Source organism: Dermacentor albipictus, unplaced genomic scaffold (genome assembly GCF_038994185.2).
Source record: "Dermacentor albipictus isolate Rhodes 1998 colony unplaced genomic scaffold, USDA_Dalb.pri_finalv2 scaffold_16, whole genome shotgun sequence".
Lineage (NCBI taxonomy): Eukaryota > Metazoa > Arthropoda > Arachnida > Ixodida > Ixodidae > Dermacentor > Dermacentor albipictus.
In genome coordinates, this window is record NW_027225570.1 from 9540373 (window position 1) to 9562420 (window position 22048).

Below are 22048 nucleotides of genomic sequence, written 5' to 3' on the forward strand. Positions count from 1 at the left end.
AGCGGTTCCGTTTCCGCCGTTGAATTCGATAAACATGCCCAAGACCCGAATAACGTCGACCCTGGGTATCACCCCCCGTCACAAGTGCGAAGTCTGATGCTGCTTTCAGAGACTGGCTTCCAATCTTTGGGTCTGCATCCCTTCTCTTTTCTGCAAAGTAGCAGCTCCGACTTGGCGGGGGAGCATCGAAGTCCGGTGGGACGGAGATACTCCTCGATCACGTCAATCGCCTCCTGCATGGCTTCTTCGACTCTGCCCTCGCAGCCGCGGGAGCACCATATGGTGATGTCATCGGCGTAAATGGTGTGCTTGACGTCCTCGACGCGCGCCAACCTCTCGGAAAGACCAATCATACAGATGTTAAACAACGTTGGGGAGATGACGGCGCCCTGAGGAGTGCCCCGCCCTCCGAGGGGCACATTTTCGGAGCGGAAATCTCCAATGCGAAGCTTGGCCTTACTTTCAGTTAGAGAAGAGCTGAAGTAGTTGTGGAATCTGGAACCGAGACCCAGGTCTGAAATGGTCTTGACGATGAAGGTGTGTAGCACGTTGTCGAAAGCCTTCTCGAGGTCCAGAGCAAGCAGCGCCTTGACGTCTCTGGAACGGCCATCCACAATCTGATGCTTGATTAGTTTCATGGCATCCTGCGTTGAGAGTCCGGCGCGGAAGCCGATCATGCTGTACGTGTAAACCTCGTTATCTTCGAGGTACCCGTTAAGCCTGTTGAGGACGACGCGCTCCATGACCTTGCCGACGCAGGAGGTCAGAGAAATCGGCCTCAAGTTTTCGATGTTAGGCGCCTTGCCGGGCTTGGGAATGAGCACCGTGCTGGCCGTCTTCCATTCTGCAGGTATAATGCCGCTCTTCCAGGACTCGTTTATCTTGTCGGTCAGAAAGACAATCGACGTGTCGTCGAGGTTTCTCAACATCCTGTTGGTGACTCCGTCCGGACCCGGCGCAGACTTGCGGTTGAGCGCGAAGATGGCCTGTCTGACCTCGGCAATGGAGAAGTCTTCATCCAGCTCGGGGCGTGGAGGGCCTCGGTAGTCCGGGTGTTGGGTCGAAGGATCTCCGTCGCGATGGACAGGCAGGTACTTCTGTATGAGTTTTGCGACAAGTTCATCGACCGTGTTAGACCTGGTGGCTACGTGAAAGGTCCGGGCCAACGTGTGCCTTTGATTTGACTTCGAGCCGCTTTCATCGAGAAGCTGCTTCAGCATACCCCAGGATTTGCCGTTGCGCATCTGTCCGTCGATGGATTCGCAGAGTTCGTCCCACTGCTGCTGGCATAGCGCCTTGCAGTGGACTTCGATGACCTTGTTGAGCTCCGAAATCTTCTTTCGGAGTCTGCGATTGAGCCTTTGATCCTTCCATCGGCGGAGCATGGCGGTTTTGGCCTCGATCAGGTGGGCGAGTCTGCTGTCCATCCGCTCGACGTCCAGATCTGTTTCCACTTTCTTGGTGGCCGCGGAAGCGTCGTTTCGGATGCCTTCACACCATTCTTCGAGAGTGGCGGGTGCCCTGGCTCTCCCGGGGTCATCATGAATCTTGCGAAAATGATCCCAATCGATGAACGTGAATTCCCTGACCCTACTCCGAGACACCTTGAAGTTGGTCTCGAGAATGTAGTGGTCGCTGCCGAACTCCATGGCGGTGATCTCCCAACCCACGTCCTCGACGTTCCTCATGAAGGCGAGGTCGGGTGTCGAGTCCCGGGTGGTGGAGTTGCCAATGCGCGTAGGAAAATTCTTGTCAGTGACTGGAGTGAGGTCCATCTCGTTGGCGTCTTGCCACAGGTTTCGCCCCTTGGTAATGTCGTAGACGTAACCCCAGATGCCATATGGTGCGTTGAAGTCGCCGACGACGACGAAGGGTCGAGGGCCGGCCAAGTCGGTCGCCTTCTTGAGAATGGTCTTGAACTGCTGGCGCGAGTCTCTGGGGTTGCTATATACATTGAGGACGAACACGCTGTTTCTGCGCTGATTCCGCTGCGGAACGTCGAGCAGGATCTCTACCATGACATATTCGATTCTACTTCTCGCCAGCTTGAGGTCGTGGGTGATATGAGTTAGCCGTTTATCGATCAAGGTGCAAATCCCTCGCCCCCCGGGCCGGCCCGACACGGCCCTCTATCCCTGGAGCCAGGCGGCGGAGATTAATGTTTCCTGGAGAGCAATGACCTGAGGTTTCGCAGAGAAAGACCTGAAAACCTTTAACTTTCTTTAACAATCTGCGCTCGGTACTTTTTTGTAAAAAAAAATAAAACGCCATTCCAAGCTAATACGCGCATGCCTTTCGCGATCGGACTGCAGCTGGAGCTCAGGAAAGGTGCGAAAAAAAATATCATGAGCTACGCCACTCTGTGAAGGTGGATGTCGATGGAAATCCGTTCGCCATCAGAGACAACACGGATTTGTAGCAAACATGTGGGAAACTGCAAAAATGACTTTAGCTCGTATGCGCCGTATGTATGTGCCGCATCGTATGTGTTTACGATTTTTCCGGCGGCACATACGATGTCGTTCCCAATTACCTGCTCAGAGTCACTTGCATGGTTCAGCAGATGCTGCCCTTTCGCCGCATTGCAGCCATTAAAATAATCGTGAAGCGTACCGATCTTCTTAAAGGCAAATAGAAGCGTTTACAGTCTGTTTCGCACTTAGGGGAAAACTCGGAACGTATTGCATCGCGACGCGGCAAGCAATGGAGTCGTGCGGCGGCAGCAGCTCGAGCAGGCGCAGACGCTCGAGGGGCGGAGTCGTGATTTGCGTCGTCTGCTACGGCGGAGCGCGCTGGCCGCATTGTCGGAAAGCGTGCTGCTGTCAGGGGCAGTGCACCGACTTCATCGGTACTGCGGGAACTGAGCTGATATCCTTTACTAGACGTTGCGCGTCGCTAAACCCTGAGCCTTCATTGGCGATAATGGAGTTCCACATACTTCTTTTGACAGCATGCTTCGTTTGTTCTTTCGAAAGGCCGGGGTACTGAGCGCGTGCACGTATATTTCTTCACTGTATGTGCTACCGTAATAAGCACCGACAAGACGCACCAAGATGTGTGCGCAACGTGCTCAGTCTTTGTTTGACTCGAAAGGAAAACAAAGCACTCAACAATGATAAATGTGGGGGTCGAACACGATGAAACAAAGGATACGATTAAAGGAATCTTTTACGTTAAGACAATGAGCTGGAAGTGATTTTTCTCGACAATCATTCGCTACACCAGAGAGACCCTGCCCAACGGCGGGGTATTGGACACGTCACGCTCGGAACGTCAGTTAGTATCTTGTCATGTCCCCAGCGGCAGCGATGACAGCGCTCATCCTAGAAGGCAGTGAAGTGTAAATTGACTTGATCAGGGATGTGTTCATTCGCAGCACGTCTCAGTTGCTGGCGATGGTGGATCGAAGCCTATCCTCGGGCGACTGATACAGGAGATGGTGCGGCAGCGATACTTTCAACGAGTCGCAGGCATTTTAAATGATGCTGGCGACCGGGGATTGAGGCGGCCACTCCAAGAGAGTGACTGGGCGCACTTCCAACAGTTCTTGCACAACACGAGCAGTGTAGATCGGCGACCTATCGCGTTAGAGCATATAGTCGCCTTCCAGAAACAGGCCGTCAAGAATGCATGGAATCAGTAGGTCGTCTATGACTGTCCTGCAGCGATGAACTTACCTTCCAGGCGAATCAGTGGGCGTCGCACAACGCTCAGTAAAGAATACCGGCTCATTTCACGCACTAACGATGAGATCGGCGCCCAGTAGAAGGTTTCCTAGCAATGCGGCCAGCGCGCGCCGCCGTAGCAGACGACGCCGTACAAGATCTCGCCCCTCGGGCACCTTTGCGAGCTGCTGCCGCCGCCTGACTCAAGTGCTCGCCGCATCGTGATGCAATGCGCTCCGAGTTTTCCCCTAAATGTGAAAGAGACGGTACATCGCCCTTCGAATCAAATGTCCACGCGCACACACGCAGGCACACACCGCGCGCGGCACGAAACGTGCCCAAACACGCGCAGTGCAGGAGGCAATCAAGGCAGTGCGAACGAGAGGTGGGAGAAGGGTACCACCCGCTAATAGAATTTCGCACCGCATGCGGCGCTATCAACGCCGGTGCAGCAGCGCCGCTCTCGGTGCCGTTCTTGTCTATGCCGCGGGCCAGCGTCCTCCATCGCAGTCTCTCTCGCTTCGCAGTCGACTGTCACCACAACCGCCGCCGCCGCCACCGCTGCGTGACGTCAGCAACAAAACACCTGTTTTTATGTCTGCGCACGCCGCTCGTTCCGCCCTCCATCGCCCATCGCCGCTCGCTCGGAGAAGGTCACGTGGTCTTTTTTTTTACTGCTCCACTAGACGCCGTTTTTTTTTTCAAGCCCATCGCGCAACCAGCCACTCACAAATGATTTTTGACCCGCCGTGGTTGCTCAGTGGTTATGGTGTTGGGCTGCTGAGCACGAAGTCGCGGGATCGAATCCCGGCCACGGCGGCCGCATTTCGATGGGGGCGAAATGCGAAAACACCCGTGTGCTTAGATTTAGGTGCACGTTAAAGAACCCCAGGTGGTCAAAATTTCCGGGGTCCTCCACTACGGCGTGCCTCATAATCAGAAAGTTGTTTTGGCACGTAAAACCCCAAATATTATTACTATAAAAATGATTTTGTGGGATAAGCCCTGGGCCGATTTTAATGAAATTCCTGGCATTTGGCTGAAAAATTAAATTCTAGCGACTGTTAGAAGTGGAATTTCAATTTATGGCCTGATTTTTTACAAGGATATTTATATAGTTGTGTGTTTAAAAAAATGGAAGCCCTAAGTTTACAAATTTGTCCCTCTGCGTCAGAAAAAGATATCGCCGTTTTGTAGATAGCATCCACCAGAACTATAAAAACTGGCTGTCGGTCTCTTTAATGGGCCGGATATTAAGGAAGTGGTGCTAGTTTTACGATTTCTGATGAGCAAACATGACTTCACTGCTGCTCAACTTTAATTTTGTAATTGGATCATGTGCCCCAAAATTAACAATTAAAAAAAGGAAGGTAACACATTCTTAAACTTATCCACCTGTACATAGCAATTATTCGCGCAGGCAACGCTGCCCTAAAAGTAATTCACTGGAACAGACCTAAATCCGCTGTGTTTCATTGGCTATTCCAAAGTTTCCATCTACGATATACACTAAACTGAATATTTAACGACGTCGACACGTACATGGAAGCACCAGGTACTAACGCACACGCTTTTACTCACGTCCTTAAGTAACAGCTTATTAAGTGAAGCACGTTGCTTACGGAGATTGACGCAAAAAGCAAATCCTCAAGCAAAAATTATAAATGAATGAGGAAAAAAGTTGAGCTGCATGGAACGCAACATCTTTCGCACGTTGAAATCTTGATCAAGAACTGCGCTTGTCCCTATGTGCCTTCTTTGTCCCATCTTTTAATCGCGCTACCGTACTCCCCTTTAAGATACATTACCAACAAGCCCACATTGCAACCCTCGTGAACTCAGGCGAAGTATTAAAAAAAAGAGCACAAAATTGTACTCATATCGCACGTTATTTGCATTTCATAAAACTCTGATGCAAAACCCTATGGGCATACAAGCGAATGGTGTCTCTTGAAGGAACTCGGCAACCACTGTTATATATTTGGCAAGATATCACGCCTGCTCAAAGAAGGAGCACTTGTCGGCGCGGTTCATGGGCGCATCGGGTTTACAGGAGAACGCGCGGCTAAACGCAGCCATGTTGCTCAGCACCTTGGGACACAGTTCACCCCGGCCGCACAGGCTGCGGCAGAGAGTCACGAAGAAGAGCATGTCCGGCGTCAGCGAGATGTCCTTGCTCACGGCGTAGCGTCTAGGCTCGGCCGCTCGGTGTTGCTGAAAGGCCCGGTACGCGACCTGGGCGGCGGCCACGTCCATGAGCACGGAGGATCTGCCGCCAGCACACAAGATCTTCTTCTGCAGCTCTTCGCGCGTTGCTCTCGACATCCAGCTCCTCACGGTTCTGTTGGAGTCCAGGAACGAGCCCTTCTGCGATGTTGATGTTTTGTGGAGCGTGTAAGCAAGCGTGGCCTCCGAGATGGAACAGCGCTCGTGATCTCGGGGGTTGTAAGTGTGTGCACAGAGGGAGTGCGCTCAAGACATTGCCCAGGTCTGATTGGCACACGGCGTTGCTACGGCCTCTCTGACTGGCTCAAAGTACCATCGTTGCAGAATTATATGTTACGCGGAATCTATACACTAGCACCCTCTGAGATCGCGTGAGAAAAGATGGTGTTCAAGTTACACCCTCCCCGTGGCGGCACCCTTTGAGCATAACGAAATGAATCGCGAAGGCATTAGCTTTCATATATAATGGGTCTATTCGATCATCCGTCCCTGACAGTCCCTGACTGCCCATGCAAGGCGGTGCTTTCAACCAATGAGCGTTGCGCAGTCCTGGACGGCATACGAGACGGCCAATCGAAATCGCCCGCTGTCGGAACCGGATTGAAGGGGCCAGAAATACGTTATGGCGCCCCACGAGCGTGTGCGTACACACGACCTTCACACGATTACGCGCACCCGCGGGGTCTCGGGCAAGCGCGGCGGAGGAGGACACCCACCTGCGGGTCGAAGCCCCTGACCAGCTGCCTGGCGACGGCCGTGCCGAAGGCAGCGTAGTTGACTGAAGCGGGCGCGTCCGTGTAGAACATGGGCGGCGCCGCCACGGCCAGGTGCAGGAACACCGAGTTCCACCAGTAGTCGTACTGCACCGGGAACGAGTACTCGCCGTGGCGGTGCAGCAGCGAGTCGTTGAGGGGCCAGCCGGGGAACGTGCGGCGGTGCAGGTCGGCAGCCTGCGCAGTCATCGCCGCTGGTGCAAAGGCTGCGCACGCGTAATAAGGTTCGCTCGATTCAGAAAAAAGGTGCACGCCGCCACAAACGAAAAGGTGCAGGGGGGGGGGGGGGGTGCCAGTTATGGTGTGCCGGGCAGCGCCCACTCGCTGCAAGGTTCGAGGGTGCGCTGCACCGCGGCGGCACCTTGCCTTGCACACCGTTCAATCGTGCACGGGGAGCAGGGAGCACCGCTGCACCTCGGGGAATCGAAGGTCTAAGTGCAGCGCACCGTGAATAGGTGCAGAAGGTGCAGAGAAACTTGGCTGAATCGAATAGACCTATACTGTATACTGAGCGTGCGCTGTTTTTTCATTGCTCAGTAGCTTAGACAAGAACGGCATGCTCGTCGCGAAGAGGAGGTGACGCTGTACCGAAGCTACCGCATGGGTGACTTCCCAGACGAAATTCAGATCTCTCACGCGACCTTGACGGCTCCCATGCAAACTTTGGCCCAGGTAATAATGAGTACATTGATTCCAGCGCGTTCAACCAACCAAGGCATGCTAGAGAAGTGTACAGCCTCCTGCATTTTCAACTATATCGCGCGACAACACTGATATTGTCGTCCCTCGTCCTGAAGGAAAAATCGTATTTTGTTGGGCGTGCAGGCGAAAAAGTTGTTGCGAGTAGCTTGAAATTGCCTGAAGGCGCCTCACGGCAATGCAAAAGTCAGCGCGCAGGAAGAGAAACAGTGAATATTATAATGCACATTCTGTAAAATGATTCTAGCGTATCAGAATTAATTTGATTTAACAAAACAACGCCAGTTGCAAGCAGAGAAGAGAAAAAAAATTAGACATGGTACCACTTCATACCCCGACGAAACAAATAATAGACGCATTAAGTACATCAAAGACAGAATACCACGAAATTGCAGGCTATGTATAGCATAAGCGAGAAACCATACACAAATTCTCGCATGCGGGCTCACGTGAAAGAACGGAGCAGGACAAGACATGGTATAATATTTACTGACAGAAACGCTGTCACATGCCTCTCCGCATAGATGCGGCAATATCACTGTCTTTCTTTTCATATTTAATAAAGAGCGAAGGAACACTATATTTTCATTATTGCAACAAATAGTACGTACACGCCGATGTGGTCATCATCATCATCAGCCTGGTTACGCCCACTGGAGGGCAAAGGCCTCTCCCATATTGCTCCAACAACCCCGGTCATGTACTAATTGTGGCCATGCCGTCCCTGCAAACTTAATCTCATCCGCCCACATAACTTTCTGCCACCCCCTGCTACGCTTCCCTTCCCTTGGAATGCAGTCCGTAACCCTTAATGACCATCGGTTATCTTCCCTCCACATTACATGTCCTGCCCATGCCAATTTCTTTTTTTTGATTTCAACTAAGATGTCATTAACTCGCGTTTGTTCCCTCACCCAATCTGCTCTTTTCTTATCCCTTAACGTTACACCTATCATTCTTCTTTCCATAGCTCGTTGCGTCGTCCTCAATTTGAGTAGAACCCTTTTCGTAAGCCTCCAGGTTTCTGCCCCGTAGGTGAGTACTGGTAAGACACAGCTATTATACACTTTTCTCTTGAGGGATAATGGCAACCTGCTGTTCATGATCTGAGAATGCCTGCCAAACGCACCCCAGCCCGTTCTTATTCTGATTATTTCCGTCTCAAGATCCGCATCCGCAGTCACTACGTGCCCTAAGTAGATGTATTCCCTTACGACTTCCAGTGCCTCGCTGCCTATTGTAAATTGCTGTTCTCTTCCGAGACTGTTAAACATTACTTTAGTTTTCTGCAGATTAATTTTTAGACCCACTCTTCTGCTTTGCCTCTCGAGGTCATTGAGCATGCATTGCAGTTGGTCCCCTGAGTTACTAAGCAAGGCAATATCTTCAGCGAATCGCAAGTTACTAAGGTATTCTCCATTAACTTTTATCCCCATTTCTTCCCAATCCAGGTCTCTGAATACCTCCTGTAAACACGCTGTGAATAGCATTGGAGAGATCGTATCTCCCTGCCTGACGCCTTTCTTTATTGGGATTTTGTTGCTTTCTTTATGGAGGACTACGGTGGCTGTGGAGCCGCTATAGATATCTTTCAGTGTTTTTACATACGGCTCGTCTACACCCTGATTCCGTAATGCCTGCATGGCTTCTGAGGTTTCGACAGAATCAAATGCTTTCTCGTAATCAATGAAAGCTATATATAAGGTGTAGCGTTCCTAACTAGAACGGCAACAGAAATGACATCATCTAAGTGAGACGGGTGTCGTCCGCCATTTTATTCCAACTTCTTCCTTCTCACTTCTCCCCTAGCACCTTCCTTCGTCTTCTTTCATGCGTCCAGCGCAGACCGCTTCACTCTTCCGGATTTCTTTTAATTACACCTCCTGGGGTAATACTTGAATACGTTTCCAATAGCGGCGCACTCCGTTTGGCCCGAGGCTCCGGTGTACCAGACATTCTTCAATATTCCATGCTGGCATGCAGTCTTAATAACTTGAAATGGTCCGCAATATTTTGAATTTGAGGGCACAGCTCCTTTCCTTACAAGGACATAGTCTCCAGGCTGTATGTCCGGTATCTCGCTACTGTGCCTTTTATCAAAGTTTCGCTTCATGCGGCGCTTGTAGATCTCCTGTTCTTTGACAGTTTTCCTTACTTCCGCAAGTTCGAGGTTCTCTAGGAGACCTAGCTCACGATCTGCAGGAAGTATGGGCGCTGTACCTGAAGTTACAAAATGAGGGCTGCAGCCTAAACTCGTGGTGTATGATCTGTTGTGATGCTTCACAGCGGCCTCGAGACAGCACTTCCAGCCACCGGCAAAGTCTGGATACATCTTCAGATACTGTTTGATGTCTCGTATGGCACGTTCCGCTAGGCCGTTTGCTGCCGGGTGGTATGGAGAAGAATACTTTATCATGATGCCGTGCTCCTGGGCCCACTTTGATAATTTGGCACTCCGAAAAGCCGGCCCGTTGTCGCAGACGAGCGTCTTTGTGTGTTTAAAACACTCAGCTTTGAGGAGGTCTATTACGCTGTTTGCGTCTTCTTTGCCAGCTTTAGCCGCAATCGTCCGTGTGCACTCATCTATGGAGAGCAAGAAAGCTTGCGTTCGCTTGACTCCTTCCCCCTTCTTTTTGAGCTCCGCGAAGTCCAAATGAATTACTTCGAACGGGATGCTTGAATATTCAGGGTTTGTCATAACGTCTGTCGATTGCTTGAATTTAACTTTGTTCACCTGGCAGAGGTGGCATGTGCGGATGTAATGGCTGATGTCGTTTTTCATGCCCGGCCATGTGAATCTCATGAGCAATTTCTTATAAGTGCGCCAGAAGCCATCATGTCCACCCGATTCAGGGGTGTCGTGGTATAGATGAAGAATCCTTGGAATCATAGTTGGTGGTACGTGATACCTTCCATTGATAAACTGGAGCTCTTCTGTACCTTCCCATAGCTTAATATGATTGATTGTATCTGGATTATTGCTTGATTCCTGTACAAGTAATCTTGATAGTGCGTCAGCGTCAGTGAGGAGTGGGCCAGGACGGTGCGAAATTACGAAATCAAATTGTTGCAGATAGTTCACCCATCTAGCAATGCGGCCTCTTGGCTGGGCCATGCTCAGAAGTTGAGTCAATGCCTGATGGTCCGTGAAAAGTATGAATTTGGCACCTTCCAGGTAAGTACGAAAGTACTGCACAGCTTTTAAGACGGCCAGAGCTTCCTTTTCTGTGGTACAGTAATTGATTTCGGCGGGTTTCAGGGTATAGCTGTAGTACCCCACGACGTAGTGTTTGGTTTGATCAGCTTGTTTGGATGGCTTCTGGTATAGAACTGCACCGGTAGCATAATGTGATGCGTCCGTGTTCAGCACGAAAGGCAAGGAAAAATCCGGTATTCGCAAGATGGGGTCCGACGATATTAGTTTTACAAGCTCACGATAGACAGCTTCGCACTTCTCGTCCCAATGAAAAGGCACGTCTTTCTGAGTTAAACCTGTGAGGCACCTTGTTCTCAGTGCGTAGTCTTTGATAAACGCCCGGAAGTGTCCTGCAAGGCCAAGAAAAACGCGCAGGGAGTGCACATCATAAGGCTTTACCAGCTTGGAGATTCTCTCTACCGATTCTTGCTTGGTGCTTTTAGTCTGTCCATCAAACACCCTGCCAAGAAATACTACGGTATCTTGAAAGAACGCACTTTTCTTGAAGTTGACTTTGAGTTGGGCAAGACTGAGGGCATGAAGAACTTTTGAAAGATGACTACGGTGTTCGTCCTTTGTCTTTGAGTAGATGATGATGTCGTCGATGTACACATTGCAAAATGTGCCCAGGTAAGGTTTCAGAATGTCCGTCATAATCTTCTGAAACCACGCAGGGGAGTTTTTCCAACCAAATGGTAGGCGGTTGTACTCAAACAAGTCAAATGGGGTTATGAACGCGGTGTACTTCTTCGTTTCTTCACTTAGTGGAATCTGCCAAAAGCCCTTGCAGAGATCTATTCGTGAAAACCAATGGCAACCACCGGTTTCGTCAATGATGTCGTCGATTCTCGGCATTGGATAAGGTATCAATTCAGTTTGACGATTGAGAGCCCGGTAGTCTGTGCAGAGGCGGAATGTCCCGTCTTCTTTAGGTGCAATAGTGATAGGAGAAGCAAATGGAGATACAGAAGGCCGGATGATACCTGCGTCTAACATTTCTTGCAACTCCTTTTTCAGCCACACCTTTTTATCTCTGGACATATTATAGGGGGTTCTACGAACCACTGTTTTATCTGCGAGCTCGAAAGGAACGACATGGGATTTCATTGCTGGAGGGTAGCTTCCTATGCATATAAGCTCTGGGTACTTAGTCTTGATGTCTTCGTGGTGAAAAATTAGCCTTGATACACTAGGTTCTTCACCAGGGTCTTCTGTTCTTATCGTGTCTTCGGCCATTACCTTGTCATCCCAATAGAGGTTCATCTTAAGTTTTTTCATGTCTGGACGGGACAAAAGAAAATCGTAGGTGACATTGGGAATGGCCAATACGTCACTGGTAATAGCATTTCCTTGAAATTCAATAGCCAGGGTTACCCATTCGCTATGCATGGTCACTGACCCATCGTAGGCTTGGACACGCAATGTTCTACCAGCGTGCAGACGACTGGCATCCACTCGAGTCTTGTTGATAATAGATACCGAAGCTCCACTGTCAACGAGAACCTTCACTTCAATGCCATCTACCTTAATGGGGGCGTACAATAAGCTTGACGACACCAAATATACTGTCTCACTGAAGCTCTTTTTCTGGGGCTTGTGATGCACGGTAGACAGATTATGTGGAAGTAGGTTGCCGTGAACTGCGGTAATTGGTTCTTCACCATCCTCACAGTCATGATTTACGCTTCCCAGAGATTTGTTTATGAAGCTGTGTTCACATTCAGTTGACGGCAACGACTCTAGATTGGAATCAAGTTGCTCTGTTCTACCATCTGGCTGTCTTCTCGATGTAATTCTTGGCACTGAGGTCTGTAGAAAGTTCAGAAGGTCATCAAACGTTCTTGGACCTTTGAGCTGGACATGACAACGGATCTCGATACACAACCCTTGCGTTATCAAAGCTACAACAGCAGAAGACGACAGCTTCGGTTCTGCAGAATACAACAGGCGACGCTTCTCAAGACAGTACTCAAGCAGAGAGCCACCTGTATAACTGAACCGCAGTGCCGCATCCCATCTTTATACTGCGTTGCCTTCGAAAGCCCCTAAAAAGTTGCTTTTCCACAGTTCCCAACATGTTGTTCCATAATCCATGAGTTGCACGTCATACCATTTTCTGGCTATACCGCCCAAATAGCGGCGCATATGCAAAATCTTTGTGTCGTCGGAGTGCCACAGATTCTTGTCACAGGCGTACTCGAAAAAACACAGCCAGTAGTGTGCATTTTGCGATTTTCCTTCAAAAACATCTGGTTCAACAATACTTCGTGCTGACTGCTCTCGACTAAGCGCTTGGACGAAAGTTCTCATTATTTCGATCTGTTGTATAATGTTCCTTTGCAGTTCCATAACACTCAAGTCTAGGCTCACCTTCCCGGCAGGCGTTTCCTCTTTGAGGGTGCCACGTCGTATGGGTTCCAGAACGAGTTCGCTCAGTGTCTGCAGTTGTAGATTCACTGTCACCGATCCTGTTTGCACGAGGGCTTGGCGGCTGATTGCAGCTTGTTGCAGTACCACGTTGATCAGCGCGGTAGAACTAACTTCAAGAGGAAGGTCCGTCGCTGGCTCACCGTGCACTTGGTATCGGGTGAACACAACAGACTCTGATGACGCCTGGTCGACGAAAAACGTCACCCGCATGGCTGGTCTTCGAAAACTGTCGGCTGCGCCAAAATGTAGCGTTCCTAACTAGAACGGCAACAGAAATGACATCATCTAAGTGAGACGGGTGTCGTCCGCCATTTTATTCCATCTTCTTCCTTCTCACTTCTCCCCTAGCACCTTCCTTCGTCTTCTTTCATGCGTCCAGCGCAGACCGCTTCAATATATATATATATATATATATATATATATATATATATATATATATATATATATATATATATATATATATATGGCATGTCTTATGGCATATATATGACCTCCCCAGCTGACTTCCCCCTTTGCATATCTCCCAAGGCTTTCTTTACTTCTTCCACAGTTACCTGTGGGATTTCGAATTCGTCTATAGACTATTTTCTCTTCCATTATCGTCGTGGGTGCCACTGGTACTGTATAAATCTCTATAGAACTCCTCAGCCACTCGAACTATCTGATCCGATCCACATTAGTAATGATATTGCCGGCTTTGTCTCTTAACGCATACATCTGATTCTTGCCAATTCCCAGTTTCTTCTTCACTGTCTTTAGGCTTCCTCCGTTCCTGAGAGCATGTTCAATTCTATCCATATTATACTTCCTTATGTCAGCTGTCACGCTTGTTGATTAACTTGGAAAGTTCTGCCAGTTCTATTCTAGCTGTAGGGTTAGAGGCTTTCATACATTGGCGTTTCTTGATCAGATCTTTCGTCTCCTGCGATAGTTTACTGGTATCCTGCCTAACGGAGTTACCACCGCCTTCCATTGCACACTCCTTAATGATGCCCACAAGATTGTCGTTCATTGCTTCAACACTACGGTCCTCTTCTTGAGTTAAAGCCGAATACCTGTTCTGTAGCTTGATCTGGAATTCCTCTATCTTCCCTCTTACCGCTAACTCATTGATCGGCTTCTTACGTGCCAGTTTCTTCCGTTCCCTTCTCAGCTCTAGGCTAATTCGAGTTCTTACCATCCTGTGGTCACTGCAGCGCACTTTGCCGAGCACGTCCACATCTTGTATGATGCCAGGGTTAGCGCAGAGTATGAAGTCTATTTCATTTCTAGTCTCGCCGTTCGGGCTCCACCACGTCCACTTTCGGCTATCCCGCTTGCGGAAGAAGGTATTCATTATCCTCATATTATTCTGTTCCGCAAACTCTACTAATAACTCTCCCTTGATATTCCTAGTGCCTATGCCATATTCCCCCACGGCCTTGACTCCAGCATGCTTCTTGCCTACCTTGGCATTAAAGTCGCCCATTAGTATAGTGTATTTAGTTTTCACTCTACCCATCGCCGATTCCGCCGATGTGGTACGCGTCACCAATCCTGGCTGGGGGTACGTGTATCGCTTAGCTGTCGCTGTAGTCCTCGCCGCAACTTCAAGAACAATGAGAACTTATTTTAGGAAAAGGAAGACTACAAAACAATAAACCAATTTCATAAGTGCCAGTAACCTTGATAATGTTGAACTTGGCGAAAAGCGGTGCAGTAGTGTGGAAGCACGAAACATTAGCTATAATTCGAATTCGGAGAGCACGTTTCTTGAAGAACGGTTTCAGCATTGCGTTTCAACTGTTTTAAAGACGCACGGCTACTGCCATGCCAAGCGCATGGCCTCGATGTGACTAGAGAGTTCCGCATGATGAACGGATGGCCGACGCCATGTACAGGGTGTCCCAGCTAATTTTAGGAAGAGTTTAAAAATATTCGAACGCCACGTAGCTGGACAGAAGCAAGGTAATGTTGTTTGCCATCGCTTGGAGATGCCAAAACTATTTTTTTCAATCCGCCTAAATATAATAGAAGTTGATTAATTAACCAACTTCTCGGATACTATAATTAGATGAAAAGTGTCGATAAGGAAATTGTAGAGTGACATGAGAAATTCCTGATACAGCTTTCTGTTGCTCAGTGCGTGCTGCATAAAAGTTTTTCCAAGCGTGAAAGAAGCCCGCAAATGCACGCAAAACTGCCCTGTGACTGGCCGCTCCAGGCACTCTGCGTGTATGTAATGGCAAAAATAAGTCGCGCTCACATACGTGTACGCCGTTACTGAAGCGGATATTACGAGATTCGTAGTTTGTTTCTCCGATGTCCTCGATAAGCTAAGCAAGGCATTTTGTTCATATCTGCGGCAAATTAAGCGAATGGTATGGGTAATGTGCAGGCAATCTTCCAAATGGGTGGGTTAAATGCGCATTTTCCAGTAGAATACGTATGCAAGGGGTCCATAGCCGGCTGTCCTGGCAGAAGTATAAAAGGCAGGCGAAGTGGGTGCAGCCCGAAAACTTTTTACCAATAGCCGAGGGCTAATGGCGAAAAGGGGTCGAATCAGAAATAACTGTTTTTCTTTTTTCTGTCATATCATGAATAATCAGTGTGTACACATCATATCAGATGGGGAGGTATTGCGGTTTTCGTGACGTCGCGTGAAAGACAGGTGAAGTGGGGGTGGTCGAAAAAAGTTTTTCACCAATCGCGGAGGGCTGATAGCAGAATTGGAATAGAAGAGTTTGGAATAGTTTTACGTTATAGCGCCCTTGATCTCGCGCGCGGAAAGGGAGGAAGGCGGCACCGCGTTGCGGTGGGAGGCGTTCTACTCCGGCTGCTAATGCGTATGGCGCGGCTGAGGTCGTCCGCGCGGGCCCTATCTTGAAAGCGATCTCCGATGAGTACAGAGTCCAGGTGCGCATACATCTCGTAGCTTCGCGTGCGCTTTGTTCTTGCCGCTCGATTCGCGTCGAAGCGAGAGGCAGCACGACGGTCAACTCGCTCGCTGCTGCTGCCGCTCTTCCGCACTTCAGCTTTTTGACCACGAGCGTCCGCGCTCGTCGACTGAGATGTCTTTACATTTTCCTGTGCGTGCGTGGCACCGTGCTTGTCAGTTTAATTGGTAAGCGAATGTTTACGAGTTCATACAACCGATAATGTTACTGACCTTACTTCGTATAGCTGTCCATTAATTTGCTATCGCAGTCGATGTCTCGCCTTCGGCGCGAGTCTGCGACTTTCTTTAATGCGAAGCATTCTTTGACTCATCTCATGCAGACACTTTGCGGTAGGCAGGTTCTCACTTCGCTTCACGCCTCTTATGTAAAGAAGGAATTCAAGTGCCCCATGGATGGAATGGAGCCTCTGTCCCCAGCCCAGCAGTCCGGCGCTCGCTTTTGATATGTTTTGGCTGTCACTAGGACACACTCGCAGGCATACACTTCTCTCTTGCCAACGCCAAGTAGATATAGCTCCGTGAGACATTTGGCGCGTGCGTCATGTGGTGGTTTCTGGCTGTCTTCCCTCGTGACAGCTAACGCTTTGAGATGCTCTGTTAGACTGCATCCTCTTCTGGATCAGACCACAAAGAAGTAATTTAATTATGCGCCTTGGAACGCTGTCACAACAGAAATAGTTCCCCAGCGCAGCATTATAGCGTTCCCAGCGTTCCTGCATATGTCACTTTGCGAATATGTCCCTGAACTCCTTTTGGAACAGGTCGAAGCCCTTCTGCGCTTCTCGCTTGATTTCGGCAATCGTGTCAAAGCGGCGGTCGTTGAGATCGGCTTTCTTTTTTTGTTGTTGATGGGAAGGGGGCGAAGAAATAAGCGGAAGCAAAACCTGTCAAATGACCCGTCTTTCACGTCGAGGATAGTCACTAGAAAGGAAACTTAAGTTTACGGTTACGAATAAAACATTTGGGGTTTTACGTGCCAAAACCACTTTCTTATTATGAGGCACGCCGTAGTGGAGGACTCCGGAAATTTTGACCACCTGGGGTTTTTCAACGTGCACCTAAATCTAAGTACACGGGTGTTGTCGCATTTCGCCCCCCTCGGAATGCGGCCGCCGTGGCCGGGATTCGATCCCGCGACCTCGTGCTCAGCAGCCCAGCACCATAGCCACTGAGCAACCACGGCGGGTTCGGTTACGAATAGTGCACGTTGTTGGGCGAGTCGATAGTTCATCTTTATAAGCAAGGTGAGCGCCCACCCTTGTGCTCTTCTCGTCCACGTTTGTATTGCGTAGCACCTTGATTTACGCACGTTACCATCCTAGGAACACGCAATAGTCGTCGCAGTGGAAAAGCCCAACGTCTCTACGACCAAAACAAAGGCCGGACAAGTGTACAACTCGATGAAGTACATGCTCACCGCCTTTTTTTACTGTTGCGACATTGTGCGTCAGCAATTTATGCCCAACGGCCAGATGCTGCAGTAGTTGCTGTACGGCGATAAGGCTCCCTGCAACTGAGCACTCCGCATACGCGAGCATCTCGCCCGAAGGAACAATGTTTCTCCTCAACGCTCACCCTAATCGCCAGATTTAGCTCCCGCTAATTTCACCCTCTTTCCCAAAATTTAAGAACGTGTGCTTATGAAAATCCAGTTAAAGTTGCAGTTTTGACCCAATCGCTGAAATGAAGCACAAATGACGGAAGGTCTTCGAACACTTCTGGAAAGGAGACTTCTAGGACATGTTCAAAAGGATGTAAAAAAGTGCTCCGAGCGCCGTAATGCTCTGCAAAGCGACCATTTCGACCGTGGCAGTGTATGAGAGCACACTGATAAAATCGTTGTTTCCAAAACAGAGTCAGTCTCGAAACGTTTTGATACCACCTGTTATGTGATCAAAACATTAATACATGATGCGTGGATCATGTTGAGCTTCTACAAACAGGGGCCATACATTCTAAGACTATTACATTTCGATTTTATTCCAATCTCCTGACGTCAGATGTACTTAATCGCCGACGAAAGCATCGCGTTGTGACCCGCAGTTTATTTGAAAAGCCCAATCAAGCGCTCGTCTCGTTTATGGGAGATCGCTTTTGTTTGCTCTCAAAGCGGACAGCATTGCCTACATTCACGGGTGTTTCTTATATAACTGGCCGAAAAGAGGGGAGGAGCACGTAAAACGGGAAAGGGATGCAGTGGGGCCGGGCTAGCGCAGATAAAGGGGCGCTAAAGAGAAAAATGATTTCTTCTGCATCAGTAAATTACGTTTATATGAAACCAAAACCACCACTCTTACTACGATAAGACGCTTGGTAAACCGGAAAAAGAGCAAAGACGAAAGACGGGTGGTGACGCCTCCTTGAAGTTCCGCACCTGGTCGCCTTGACGCCATGGATTGTGGTGGCATCTTCTAGGGCCTACTTAATTATATGGCTGTACAGATTTACTACTTTGTGTTCTAAAGGAAGCAACTATTAAACATGGCAAGTTTCGAGAACCTTTCGAATACTCATACTTCGAATTCGAATACTCATACTTCGACCTTCATTTTCTCATCTTATAATCAAACTATTATTTTGAAATGACTGTCTGCAGGATTCTCAAACAATGCTTTATTAGTATCAACTGATTTATTATTTCGCTTTAGTGTCCCTTTAAAGTAGTAACCGGGTGAGGACAGTGGCGCCGGAATCTGCGATTGCTCCGCTTGTCCTTCCAGAGCTTGCGGTGGCTGGTCGAAAAGCACGGAGGCGTGCAACTGGGAGTCAAATATACCACAAGAATACCACGTGCTGAAAGGGCTCGGCAGCGTTATATTGCCGCGGAATTTTTTTCTTATCGGGGAAGGAATTCGTTCTCGCCGGCAGCTCCGAGAGGCCAGTGTCAGAGTAACCTGAGACCAGCCATCGTCTTTTCCTTTCGGAATGGAGCAGTCCCCGGCAATTAAAAAAAAAAAGAATTCAGTTTTGTTCGGCATATGAATGAATCTTTAGTGCCTACGCGTCACCGTAACGTGGTTAAGTTTTTTTTTTGCGGTTTTGTGACGTCGCGCGACAGATGGGGGAAGTGAGCGCAGCCTGAGAAACTTGGCCAATAGTGGAGGACTAAGGACGAAAAACGCATATAATCGGAATGAATTGTTATTATTTCGTCCGCCCTAATCATGCGTTATCTTGTGTACGTGTCACAGCAGACGGAGTTTTTTTTCGCAGTTTTCGGTGACGCGAGTCAGACAGCTGAAGGGGGCATGGTCCGGGAATTTTCGGCCAATCGTCAAGGGCTAATGGCAGAAATTAAATAGAAGCAGATTGGAATAACTTTATGTTAGGGCAACCTAGTATACATCATGGAGGAATACACCTCACACTAAATAAATACTTTGAACACAGCAATTAATGAAATTTGGAAACATGTCGAATTGTTACTTCGTACAAAATTTTACTGCAACAACGGTACGCGGGTCACACAACGCTCCAGATCCATCACGTCGTCTGAAACTAACGACAGTGTTCTAGTTCCCAAGCGAGCGGAAGTGTTTTTGTGAAACGTTTACGTTACAAGTCAACGTTACCACATGTCTAGCCAATGCATGCATCTTACTTGGCGAATTTTCTGACAATGCTGACTTTGGAAACTTCACTTACTGAAAGGCGCCACCAGTGCTATGTGGCGTGTCAAGAACAAGGGGACGTCGCAGTGTGTAATGAAAGGCTGTCGAAACCGAGAACATGTATATCTGATCTTCCGAAGGCGTGTTGTCATCGACTGAGTCCAGATTTGGATAACGTAACACGACTTCCCTATCTCGTAACAACAAATTAATGCCATCAGCATACGCTGATACTTTTATGCATCCTGGGGCGCTATAACGTAAAACTATTCCAAACTTTTCTATTCCAATCCTGAAACCAGCCTTCCGCGATTGGTCAAAAACCTTTTTGGGCCACCCCCACTTCACCTGTCTGTCACGCGACGTCACGAAAACCGCGATAGCTCCCTATCTGATATGACGTGTACACATTGACTATGCATTATTTGACCGAACGCAAGAAAAATAGTTATTTTTGATTCGACGCCTTTTCGCCATTAGCCTTCGGCTATTGGTCAACAGTTTTCGGGCTGCACCCACTTAACCTGCCTGTCATGCGATGTCACAAAACCGCAAAAACTCACCGCGCCAAAGTGACGTGTACGCGTTAAAGATGCATTAATATGCTGAACAAAATTGAATTTTATTCTGAATAGCCGCAGGCTGCCCAGTTCCGAAAGGAATAAAAGATGGCTGCCGCCGATCGCTCAGGCACTGGCTGCTCGCACTTGCCAGAGAGCATGGGCTTAATTGCGTGCAATAAAACTTTTTGCGTGGCCGTGTAACGTTCGTGGCCGTTCTGGCAACTCTTCTTTACTGACGATTAGCTTTAGCGTAATTTATAAGCTTCCGTTGCATGCCGCCGCGATTGTCGACGAGCCAACGCAAGCTATGTAAGGTAAAGCGGACCAATCACAGACGCCGGCGCCACCCTCTTCATCCGCTTATCGATTATTAGTGCAGTTGCTCGGCCCCATCGAATCCCTTTCCACTTGAGCGTGTTCCTCGCCTCTTGTGAGCCAATTAGATAAGCCAAGCCGCCCAGTGTAGGCAATGTTATTTGTTTTTCAAGCAAACAAAACTGATCTCCTATGAACGAGGAGAGCGTTTGATTGGTCTGTTGAGACAACCCGGCGGGTGACCGCCCGATGATTGCGTGGGCGGTTACGCAAGTTTGACGTCAGGAGATTGGAATAAAAACACATTGGAATAGTTTTACGTTATAGGGCCCCTGTTCGCTGCATAGAAAGTCCTCTTATAAACGGGCTCTCACTAAAACGCTTTAACAACGAGTCAATCGCAAGCACGAATACAGGTTACAAAGGAAAGCTCTGCCACATTCCCCTTCGCTACGTGCCAAAAGGCTATTAAGTAATAGCTCCCATTGTTCCCAAGTACAATATGCACAGCATGCTTACAAACACTTTGGGGAAGTTATACATTTGTAGCACCTCAAATGTATACGGGTGTTCTGAATTATGGCTTTCATATATTCGAATTACAATACAACGGTACCATGTCTGCAGCCTGTGCGCAAGCTGTATTTTACAAATTTTCTCAGACATTTAACTTTGAGCAACTGAGTTAGATCAATAACGCACTTGCGCTAGGTGCACTGGAAGGCCTAGAAGGATGAGGATGTATGCTTTTTCTAATGACTCCGCCACCAATTCGAACAACAATTCGAAGCTATCATCTCCGCGGCTTGTGCGCAAGTCGAACTTGACGCATTTGAGAGCGCAGGCGTTCCAGCGTTTAGCGTCGGCGTCGTCCCCTCGGCGATCGAGCGCATCAAAGGATGAAAGAGCGAACGTGGAGAACAGCGGCGGATGAAAGACGGCGAAAAACAGCACCACACTGTGACTCCATTGTCAACCTTCCTGCCACCAGACACCTGGATCAGAGAAGTCAACGTCGACGTACCTGGCGCTTTCCCACCTTCCCAAGATTGTTGCTACATTCTTACCTGTGTCGATCGCTTTACTCGCTGGCCAGAAACCTTTCCTATGCGAGATATCTCTGCTGAGACCGTCGCAAAGGCAATCCTTGCAGACATGGATTGCACGCTTCGGAACACCATACACCATCACAACAGACTGCGGACGCCAGTTTGGGTCTTCCATCTTCGAGGAACTTCTCGCTCTCCGTGGCACACATTGTATTCGCACCACTGCGTACCACCCAACAGCTAACGGCCTGGATGAGCGAATGCATAGGCAGCTCAAACCTTCTACAACTGCCTACGGAGGAACATGTCGGTGAACCGAAGTCCTGCTAGTTATTCGTAGTGCCTTAACGCTGAAAAGTCACTTGAAATGTACAAGCGCTGAGTTGCTCTATCGCACAACCCTTCGCCACCCTGGCCAATTTATGGAAGCGAGCAAAAACTAGCACTTGCCCGATCCTCTCCTGTACGTGTCACGCTTGCGGACTATGATGCACAGCCTCCACCCCACGCCGACCCGAGCGAAGGAGAACACTCTTGTCTACGTGTCCGAATTTGGCAATGGAACTGCCGTGGGTACCGCAGG

The 22048-nt window shown here is 48.9% G+C and overlaps 1 protein-coding gene across 1 annotated transcript in view; it reads right to left on the reverse strand.

Moving 5' to 3' along the window:
- Positions 1-5588: 5588 nt before the first annotated feature.
- Positions 5589-22048, reverse strand: part of LOC135901686 (endothelin-converting enzyme 1-like) — a 185102-nt gene continuing 168642 nt past the window's right edge. Inside the window, exons 10-11 of the mRNA XM_065431531.2 lie at positions 6608-6841; positions 5589-6032 (exon numbers count right to left, since the gene is read on the reverse strand). Coding sequence (XP_065287603.2) covers positions 5658-6032; positions 6608-6841 — 609 coding nt within the window. The 3' untranslated portion in view covers positions 5589-5657. The remainder of the gene's footprint in view (positions 6033-6607; positions 6842-22048) is intronic.